Source organism: Drosophila navojoa, chromosome X (genome assembly GCF_054131105.1).
Source record: "Drosophila navojoa isolate 15081-1374.11 chromosome X, UAZ_NAV_1.0, whole genome shotgun sequence".
Lineage (NCBI taxonomy): Eukaryota > Metazoa > Arthropoda > Insecta > Diptera > Drosophilidae > Drosophila > Drosophila navojoa.
The window spans coordinates 19,274,809-19,285,196 of NC_142895.1; the positions used below are offsets into that span (position 1 = coordinate 19,274,809).

The following is a 10,388-nucleotide window of genomic DNA, read 5'->3' on the forward strand; positions in this document are numbered from 1 at the left end:
TTTTGTTGCTAGTCTATACAATTTGCTCAGAATTTCTCGTGAACCTCTTTAGTGTAAACAATAAATATTTATATGATGAAAATGAAATATTTAAAATTTGATTTTTTCTTTTGAATATCCAGTGCAATCGACATTGACTTGCATCATTTGCTGCCTATTTTTGGGCAACATGGAAATTTCTGGAGCTGGGAACAGATTTTAGATGTGTTCCCACATAGGAGATGCACATGATAGTAAGTGGAACTTGTAACATACTATTTATTATCAATTTCACGAAGTCATTAACCTAAAATTTATTTAAAGTATTTAAAGTACGTTATGCATTCAATCATGGCCTATTTACAATTTCTAGCTATGCTCTTTCTGGTTCGGGAACATGGTTTAGTCATTTCATGAACCACTTATTTTTTGTACTAAAATTTCTTTAACAAATCTCTGCTCATTAAATAAATATTTCTATAATTTCTATTCAAAAAATATATATTTATTTTATCATGCAATTTTGTAGCTTAATGATTTTACATTATTTTTAGTACTTGAGCTTTAGTTTAGCTAGTTGCCGTATTTGATCATATTTATTAAAGAATAATAATGCGCAGCAGTCGAGTCTATTACCCGCTAGCCGAAATACAGATACAGGGTATACAGGTACACATTTACACATGTCTATATAATGCATAGAAGGATTGTCTTAAATATACGATGTGACGTGCATTTGGGTGAATGCCTAGTTGGCTTACTTAATGTAGCCCTGGTCAACGGCATGCTTGAAAATCTCGGCGATGCGCTGCCGCTTGGCGGGTTGCTCGAAGGGCTTTATGTTCCAGACGTCGGTGAGTACGGCGTTCTCGACTATGGCCTCCAGATCGGCCACTTCGTCGTCCTCGATGAGCGACATCGGCAGTGATTCGATGCCCATGCCAACGCCAAAGCGACCAAACTGTTTCAGCTCCTCCTGCAACGATTCCCAGGAGATGACCGCTTCCGCATCGCCGCCCAGATCCGTAATGAGCGCCTGCGCACTCTCCAAGTAGGCGCGCAAGAGTTCATCGTAGTGCTCTTCGCGCAGCTGCTGGCTGGTGCAGGAGTACATAAAGAAGCTGATGTCTAGCGCCAGGGAGGCGCAGCGGGCCAGCTGGAAGTCAATGATGATGATTTCCTGTGGAGCGCCGTCCTGGCCGTAGCGTGTGAGAAAGTTGGGCGTCCAGCAGTCGCCGTGGCCGAAGACACTCAACTTGGAGCGAGTGGACACCAGATTAATCATATCATCGAACAGCTGCGGCTGCAGGAAATTGGTGGCCAAGGTCTCGTACTTGGTGTTGGGCAAGGTCTTGGTAACTGCGTCGAGAGCAACGTTTTCGGCAAGCTGCAGGAAGCCCGTGTACCACTCACGCGTGTGCTCGCCATAGTAGGTCTCCTCCAGAGCACTGGCGGCCTTCTCAAAGTTGTCCGCATCCAGCGCCTTGAAGGCCAATGCCACACCATGAAAACGGCCCAGGGTGCGCATGGTGAGTAGCGCGTCCTCCAGCGCGATATAGCTCTGGCTGAAAGAAGATGATTTAGACGATGGAAGCAAGACGGAATCGTTAACCTACCGATCGGGCGAGCGATAGCCACGGAAGCCCACATCCTCGAGAGCAATGAAATCGTTGACGCCATCACATAAGGATGCATAGCACTTGGGGTATTCGACGAAAGGCTTCTTGGGCTTGGGCTGCCTCGAAGCCTGGAAAGCCTCCACGGCGGGAATGACCTTCGTGTAGAAATGTATCTCGTTGCGGAAGAAGTCCGTGGATCGGAACAGGCGACGCCTATGCATGTTGTCCGGCATGCCCTTGACAATAACATTCACCTCCAGCTGCTCGCCCTCAGGCTCCTTGACGCCATAGACACACAGCCGGAACACTCGACTCAGATAAGAGTCCCCCTTCTTACCTCCTGCGCCGAACTTGTACGAGGTGTGCTTGGTGCCACCGGCATTCTGAATGATCTCGTCCAATGTGGCTTCAGTGAACTTGGCAGAGATGTCGGCAAACGTTGGCGCGCTCATTGTGTCGACTGCTGGGCTTCTACTGTGCCGGCTCTTGAAAACTGATGGCGATTTATAAAACTATTGTGTAAACACGGGAATTCGATAATGCGTAATCAACAGGCGCGTCTAAATGAAGTAAACGACTGCTGCGAGAGGTACACGTCAGCTAGTGCAGATATGTATGTATATATGTATGTGTGTGTGCGAGTGCAAGTTTACAAAAATTATTTGTGTCGGCGACAAGATCGATTTACATCCAAGCGAAAGATCCGACGTGGTGAGCTTAATATGAGACTCTTCAGTCAAGTTACATACATATGTACAAACATGTACATATGTATGTATGTATATCTGAGTTGGTTGCGGGCACTAGAATGCTGTACTTCAAATTTTCCGCCAAATTTTTGTTTTGAAGCAAAATAATCAACACGTCCAAGCGGCGGAGATAGGCAAACGTAACTGTACAAAGCGGTTGTGTGTATGTGTACCTGCACTGATTGCTAAATGGCTATCACTCAATTGTGTTGTGTGTGTGCATTAGTGCATTCTCTTGCTATGCTTCTATTGCATGCAGCTGACTGTCCATTGCTGTGTGCGTGGGTCATCCAGCAATCAGCTGTGGCAGCAGTGTTGCCGGTCTAACTATTTCTACCTTGGCCTTGTATATATACATATGTGTGTATATACATACATACATATCTATTATTTTATATGTATAATTATTTGCATTGCATTGCATTATCTTATCAAATGACTTCATGATCTTTAATTATACTTCCAATCCATAAGTAGAGTTAGAATTTCAATTAGTTCACAACATAAATTGACAGATTATAAAATAAAATAATTAATAACATCCAAAAAGTTATATTGAGGAATTTTCATTTATTAGTTTAGCTCATTCTAGCTTTTTTGAATAATTATATGTTACATGTATGCACAGGTGTGCAATATATTGACATAGTCCTTTAACACCGATATTTGCTTTGTGATTTATAGCACTCGCAGCTGTAGTCGCTTGTAATCGAAACGTGTGTGGCCCACTAAACAGCTGTTTAATAACTTTCGCTGCAAGTGCTAGTGTTGGTAAACACTCGGCACACGTTCAGTTCACATCTAGTGCTGTGCATCGCCCAGCGGCTTGCACGTGTTGGCATTGAAGTATTGTTTTCGTTGCGGCACAAATTATTTGGAACTGTTGGCGCCATGGCTGCGCAGGAACCTGCTACCAAAAGGAAGCGTATTTCAAAGAAGAATAAAGCCGCTTGGCGCAAGACAGACATACAGGATGTCGAACAGTTTTTAGAGGACCAGCGCCAAGAAGAGCGCATCGGGTAAGCCAAAGCAAACGGTAAACAATTCGAACCACGAGTTTATGTTAACGCCGACTCGCCCGATTGCAGCACCTTCACAGACAAACAGAATGAGGATCTATTCGTGGTGGATGCTTCGCCACTGAAGACTGCGCCCAGCCAGCTGACAATCAAGCAGAAACGGAAATTAAATGCGCTAAAGCCCATGCGGTCGCATCAGGCACTGGAAAACACATCCAAGGTGCAGGATCCGATTGTAAAGCGGTAAGTGAGCTGCCCTAGCACAAACAAACAGCAACTATAAATGATTCCATGCCGTAGAAACCATGTGAGGCAGAAAAAGAGCGGGCGCAACATAGAGCTAGAGGTGTGTAATCCAACCAAGCCCAGACATCGACAGGCGAATTCTGATCGCGGGCTCTACTACGAGAAACTGGATAAGGAACTGGCTGTGCGAGAAAGTGGCAAAAAGGTGCCTAAAGTCGACAAGGATATTTGGCAGGAGGAGGACTTTAGGGACAAAATACCTGGCCTTAAGGATGAGAAGGGCTGGATCAGTCGCGATCTAGCCTTGCACGTTGCTGGCAACATCGGCCGCAAGGTGGTCAAAACGCATGCCAGCCTGCACCACAAGACAACGAAGGCCAAGTGAGTTGAAAAGAAGTAACAAACCAAATCTTCATGATGATAATTGCTTTATTTATCGCCAACAGAAAGTTTGAGGCGCCGCATCCAGGCATGAGCTACAATCCCTCACTAAAGGCGCACCAGGAGCTGCTGGCGGAAGTTGTTGAGCGTGAGGAGTCCATTATCAAGAAGGAGCAGCATCTCAAGCGCGTCACCACCGCCATGTTCAACAAGGTGACGCCCGAGGAGCGCGACAAGCGGCGTCTCAATGAGATGAGCGAGGGCATCAAGGAGGACGGCGAGCCGGAGTCAGAGGATGAGGCTGATCCGAAGTCGACCGACAACAACTATTCTACAGTCAATGCGCCCGTCGAGAACAAGAAGAAGAGCAAGGCGGCCCGCAACAAGGAGCTTAAGCAAAAGGAGCTGCAGCGCCTGCATGAGGCCAAGAAGGCCCTCAAGAAACAGACCGCAGATCTAATTAGGTAAGGATCACCGACCAGAGAAAAGTAACCACATAGCTAAAATTGAATTTATTTCCAGAATCAAATCCATTCGCGCTGAGGTGCAAGAAGAGGCCGAAGAGCTGAAAGAGATCAAGAAACGCCGCAAAGCGGCAGCGGAGCGAAAAAAGTTTGAGACGAAACGCTTGGGCCGGCACAAGTTCGAGGAGCCCGACCTGGATGTGAATATGCCCGAGGATCTGGCTGGCAATCTGCGCAACGTGAAGACCGAGAGCAATCTGCTCACCGACCGCTTCAAGCTGCTGCAGAAGCGCAACATGCTGCCCACAACGGTGGCCGTCACACGCAAGCGCTCCAAGGTGAAGCGTTTCCCACGCAGCTCCCACAAGGAACCCGGCGTTAGCTTCCAGGATCTGCGCGATCGCCGCAAGGCGGCGGCCGCCGCGGCCAAGGCCAATAGTGACACCATCAAGATTTAGTTAACGTCAACTCTCCATTATTTTTTTATTGAAGAAACCTTATAAATATAGATCTACCCCAACTGTGCCCACTAAATGAGCGACTTGCCCACACCCTTTTTCAACTTGGGATTCTTTTTGCTCTTTTTCGTCTGTGGTGGTCCCAAGTTTGCATCAGGAGGTTCTACAGTCGCGTCAAGGCGCTTGATGCCGCTGTGGAAGATATCGAAATGAAATTGCATTTATTTTACTTTTTTTATCACACGCACAATACAAAGCGAGAAAGGGAGAGCAAGAGCAGCGCGTGATCTTGCTATCTCTTTCTATTTGATAGCTACCTTACCTCTTCACCGAAATTAGACCGCTACCGGCGCCAATAGTCGCGTCCTTGCCATTGCTCTCCAGCGCCTTGGACCAGTCGTCCTCGCTGCCCTTGATTTGGTATTCGTTGAACGTCGCCTCGGCCTTCAGCCGCTTCAGTTCCTTGCGCTGCTGCTTGGACAGTTTTTGCGCTGTCTTTTCCAGCTCTTGGTCAATGGATAGCGAGAGCGGCTGCAGCTCTTCACCACGCGGCAGCTCCGACTCCTGCAGCATGCCGCCCTCGATATGCTCCTCGAGCACCGTGCGGAAGCACTGATTGCACTTCTTCATGGCGTCGAAGAACTTGGCCAGCAACTGGTTGCCCGGCATGTTGACCTCGGCCGCTATCTGATCCACCGACTTGCCTTGCACGCCCAGGCCCAACAGCACGCTCTGTTGCACCAGATCCAGCTGGAGTCCCTCGATGCGACCCTGGAAATAAAGCTGGGCGATGTCGGACAGCAGATCGATGATCAGGCGGAACTCAGACTGCTGACGCGCATAGCTCTCCAAGCGCTGCAGATCGTGCGGCAGAAAGTAGACGTCCAGAGTGGGCTTGTCTAGCTTAGCAATCGTTGTGTTGGAGTCATCCACTGACTTGTTCTTGAGCAGCGCCAGGCACAGTTTGGTTTCGAACTCGCGGAACGTCTTGGCCATGAGCTTGAGCACTCGCCGACGAAAGTCGTGGAAGTACAGTGGCAGCCAGCTGCTGGGTGCTCGCTTCAGTGTGTGCAGCATGATGCAGCTGTGCTCACCGGTCAGCTCGTTGGCCTTCTGGCTGAGGTAAACGGGCACAAAGCCGACGTTCTTCCAGAACTTAAGCAGCTCTGCGGTCAGGCCATATGAGGTGCCTATATAGTCAATGCGCTCCGGCATGCGCTCGTGCAGGCGTTCGAGTAGCGTTGGAATACGTTTGCGTGGACGAATCTGCTCTTTGAGCAGGCTCAGTTCCTCCTCCTCCACCTCTTCAATGCCAGCTAGAAAGCGAAACAGAGCATTAGCTTTAGATCTGGCAATATAGTTAATCTCGACTTACCTTTGTCATTATTCTTCTCGGGCTTGTCATCCACATTCGTGAAGCAGCCTTCGTAGTAGTCCTTCAATAGGGCGATTGCCCTCTTGCCGTAGCCCATGCGCTGATAGTTGGGATGTGTCGCAACACGGACGATGCGTACGCCGGATAGCTTGGGAAAATCACGATCTCCGTACTGCTCGGCCACGTTCCAGGGTATCAAATCACCGGCAGCCTTCTTGCCGCGACCCAACGAATCGCTAATGCTCTGTGACGAGATTTGTCCCTCGAGGGCCACCTGGATGACCACTAGAATCTCTGGCAACTGATCCATGCGTTGCACCGGAGCAAGCATGCAGAACAAATGATGAGCGGGCGCATCGCTCATCATCTGTAGATCGTTGGGCGTATTCTTGTAGTGGGATGACACGTAGATGGACATCAACCGATTGAGGAAAGTCTCCGCGGCTTTGTGGTACGAGAACAGAGCATCCCGATTGATGTAGTAGAGCTCGCAGAGCACTGGTAGCGGACAGCCCGAGCTGACGACTGGCACGTTGCTCGTGTCCAGGCAGAGCAGATTGATGAGCCACCGCTCGATGTCATCGTCGCACTTGTAGCGGATCGACTCGTTGAGCGTCAGGGGCGGCCGCGCATTGTTGTCCTTCTGTATTTGAGCGATGAGCTTCAGGCTCAGCGAGCGGCCCGTGCCCTCGTAGCCATTGATGGTGCTGGCCATGAATATCAGGTAGGGGCCCATCATCTTCTTGACCAGCGGCAAGGGAATGGCCGCGGCCTCATCAATCAGCAGCAGATCGGCGGCATTCAGCAGGTGCGTATCGCTGGGCGCTATATACTGTATGGTCTGGCGGCTGTTGCGCGTTATGTTGATGCGTATGATGGCCTTTTTGAAGTCCGCATTGGTACTGCGTATTATGGTGTAGTCCGCATGCTCCTGATACTCCAGCGCATCGAATCCCTTGAGCACGAACTCAAAGAGCGTTATCAAGTTCTCCGGATGAGGCGAGGTGACATACACATTCACATAGCCAAACGAAATTGCTGCAGCTATTGCCAGACCCATAGCAGCGGATTTGCCGCGTCCACGAGCGGCGGTCAGTGACATTGGAGGCTTCAGCTGCTTGTCCACTAGCGCGTCAATGAACTGGGCAACAGCATGGGCTTGGTCGTAGGTCTTGCAGAGACTGACCAGGGCGCTGGCTGGTTGCACATTCAACAGGCTCTGTTGCAGCTCTTTCAAGTTGGTGTCATTCTCTGATTTCGCAACGTCTGCTGGCTAAATAAACGAAATATATGAGATGCCAATTATTGTTCTTGTTTAGATAATCTTAAAAATCCAGGTCTTACATTCACCGGCTGCACATTTATTGTCTTGGAGCTGAGTGGCAGCACGGTTAGATCATCGTTGACCACCAGGCAACGTTTGCAGTCGGCCAGGGACAGGATGAGGCGCTCGTTGAAGCGGCAGGTGACTGTCTGGTGGGCCTCGGTGCGGAAGCGTTTGTGCACATCCATGCTCATAGTGTACAGCTGCTTGAGTGACTGCATTGTCTTTAGCAGCAATATGATCAGGCCGCCACCTTCGACAGTCTCCACGGTACGCGCCAGCAAATTGGGCGTGAGTGCCTCAAAATCCTGAAGCACGCAAACTCCATAGGTTCGTCCCAGTATGGCGTGTGTTTCGGAGTAGTAGCGACCGTGTATTGTGGTTGCCACGCGGAAGGCATCGAACAGATCCACCTCATTCACGTCCACTTTACCATGAGCGATTTTCTTGGCACGCTTCTTGCCGTGACTGAAACGTAGCATGGAAGGCATGAACAATGGATATTGAATAAGAAGTGAACCATTACTTACTTGGAAATGGCTTCGTCTTTGTTCTTGTAGCACCACAGCACAGTTGGGCGTGCTTTTACGGTGGATTTGATGAGAATGTCGTACAGAATGGGGACTTGGTCGCGGGCCTTGTCGCCAATGATGACAAACATGGTACGGTGGCCCAGCTTGACGCCATTCTCGATCATAACACGAATGCGATTATCTATTTTCTTCTTCACCATTTCGCTTGAATTGAATGTGCCGGTATGATTTAGACTACAGCTGAATTATTCAAATCACTCAAATCGAACAGTTTAAATACACGTGCAATTCACTGTACTGTTAAGCGCGAACGATCCAGCTCCTCTACTTAACAGATGACTCCACCAATAACATAAGCTGTTAATTAATTTATCGATACAATTATCACAAGAAAAGGATGTGCAAGTTATTATATTATAGCTGCCGCTAGCAAAGCGTTTGCCAACAATTACAGTTAGCAGCAACTGAACAGTTGAAAATATTTATTTATTTGTTGATCGTGTAACACAGGCAACAGGTGTCGCTGCAAACTGTCGATAGACAATACAGATAAAATTAATGTCGGGATAGTCGACTACTCTCAATAACAGCTGGCAGATGTAAACCGACAGTAAACAACATATATACAGATGTAAATGGCTCTTTGCGCGCAAAACAGCTGTTAGATAGATAACCAAAACGCATTTATGCTCTACAATTTATGTAAACGCAATTTTGAGTATCTGTTGCGGGCTGCACGTTTTTTTTAATAAACAATTGTTTGCTTGCATTTCTGCAATACATTCATAATGTCGTCATGGAAGAAGGCATCGAAGAGCAATCAGAAGGTCCATCGCGAGCGCCACCAGCCGGAGGCGCGCAAGCATCTCGGCCTGCTTGAGAAGAAGAAGGACTACAAGAAACGTTCAAACGATGCCCACCATAAGGAAAAGACTCTGAAGCTGCTCCACAAGCGGGCTATGAACAAGAATCCCGATGAGTTCTACCATCACATGATAAACTCGAAGCTTGATGACGACGTGCATCACGAGAAGGAGGCCAAGGATGAGCACACGCCTGAGCAGCTGGCGCTCATGCAGACCCAAGACCTCAAGTACATCGTTATGAAGCTCACCATGGAACGACGCAAGCTTGAGCGCCTGCGTGCGGCGATTGTGGATGTGGACAGTAAAACTGGCCAAAACAAACGATACATCTTCAATGAGGATGGTGTCCGGAAGAAAGCGTCACCCGCTACGCTGGGCGAACGTCTGGAGGCAAGCGAAAATGCAGTGAGTAGTTTTGTAATAATCCATGCATATATAATATATGTAATATGCAATACATACATACATCTTGCAACTCCTCCAGGAGACGGGCACCAGAACCCACAAACAGCAACTGCTGAGTGAGCTAAAGAAACGAGAGCAGCGAGTACGCGAGCTAACCATTGTTCAGGAGAAGCTGCTGATGAAACGCGCGCTCAAGCAGCCACGCCTTCTCAAGCCCAAGAAAGAGAAGCGTGGCACTAAGGAGAGTGCGCCCGTATATAAATTTCCATATGAGCGCAAGAAGTAGATTACGTTAGTTCATATACATATACAAATTTCATTTTTTTATTAATAAACAACAATGTATTGTGTAAGAAATTGTGTGAAAAGAATTAATATTTTGTTTATATTATAGAATATACGCATATTTTTGAAGCTGCACTTTATTTTTGGTTCAAATTTGACTAAAAAGCTGTATGTGCAACTGCTGCACATTTACAGAGAAACAAACTGTTTGCTATTATTGAGCACTATACGGTTTTTAAGCCACTGCTAACATAACTTTAGCCAAGACACAAATAGCATTGCTTAACAGGGCTGCTAATGTGCTGTTAACTATGAGCTTTGGCGAACACACAAACCGCCAAGTTTAAGAAAGCCCTTGGCGCACTGTTAACTTTTAACATTAGCAATGACACCAACTTGTTTTACGATATTCAAATTAGCAGCCTCTTCTTTATGTCAATAGAGGGTGCTGCTAACCTAATGTGGATTGTATTTGAAATGAAGTTATTTGAGTTCTTGTTGATATTTATGCTCTGTTATCGAGGCGTAAAAGACTTATTAGTTTTTATATTTTACTTAGTATATTTAGCTGTTTTTGGAATTTTTGGAGCAAAATGAAAGTAGTAAATTAATATTTTATTTTAATTTTTTGGTATTTCTGCTCTGCGTAAGACTTCTAAACTTGGGATATCTGAGTTTCTTTAGT

The 10,388-nt window shown here is 47.3% G+C and overlaps 4 protein-coding genes across 5 annotated transcripts; 2 read left to right on the plus strand and 2 right to left on the minus strand.

Annotated features, from left to right (window-relative positions):
* Positions 1–574: 574 nt before the first annotated feature.
* LOC108657425 (uncharacterized) lies at positions 575–2,357 on the minus strand. The gene is made up of 2 exons (XM_018110030.3): positions 1,596–2,357; positions 575–1,544 (listed from the first exon to the last, which is right to left on the minus strand). Exons 1-2 carry the CDS (start codon positions 2,048–2,050, stop codon positions 737–739), a joined length of 1,263 nt encoding a protein of 420 aa, XP_017965519.1. The 5' UTR covers positions 2,051–2,357; the 3' UTR covers positions 575–736.
* Positions 2,358–3,125: 768 nt separating this feature from the next.
* Positions 3,126–4,991, plus strand: LOC108657424 (ribosome biogenesis factor Nop53). Its single transcript, XM_018110029.2, has 5 exons — positions 3,126–3,366; positions 3,436–3,609; positions 3,667–3,993; positions 4,059–4,457; positions 4,516–4,991. Exons 1-5 carry the CDS (start codon positions 3,239–3,241, stop codon positions 4,913–4,915), a joined length of 1,428 nt encoding a protein of 475 aa, XP_017965518.1. The 5' UTR covers positions 3,126–3,238; the 3' UTR covers positions 4,916–4,991.
* Positions 4,911–8,510, minus strand: l(1)G0020 (RNA cytidine acetyltransferase l(1)G0020). 2 transcript variants are annotated; one of them, XM_089263474.1, is made up of 5 exons: positions 8,145–8,510; positions 7,635–8,082; positions 6,291–7,563; positions 5,233–6,231; positions 4,911–5,107 (listed from the first exon to the last, which is right to left on the minus strand). In XM_089263474.1, the coding sequence occupies exons 1-4, from the start codon at positions 8,345–8,347 to the stop codon at positions 5,234–5,236; spliced, it is 2,922 nt and encodes a 973-aa protein (XP_089119600.1). In that variant the 5' UTR covers positions 8,348–8,510; the 3' UTR covers positions 4,911–5,107; position 5,233. The 2 variants fall into 2 exon arrangements, with proteins under 2 accessions (XP_089119600.1, XP_017965517.1); XM_018110028.3 differs by having other exon boundaries at positions 5,238–6,231; positions 8,145–8,509.
* Positions 8,511–8,764: 254 nt separating this feature from the next.
* Positions 8,765–9,824, plus strand: LOC108657427 (putative U3 small nucleolar RNA-associated protein 11). Its single transcript, XM_018110031.3, has 2 exons — positions 8,765–9,418; positions 9,498–9,824. The coding sequence occupies exons 1-2, from the start codon at positions 8,936–8,938 to the stop codon at positions 9,702–9,704; spliced, it is 690 nt and encodes a 229-aa protein (XP_017965520.1). The 5' UTR covers positions 8,765–8,935; the 3' UTR covers positions 9,705–9,824.
* Positions 9,825–10,388: the final 564 nt, after the last annotated feature.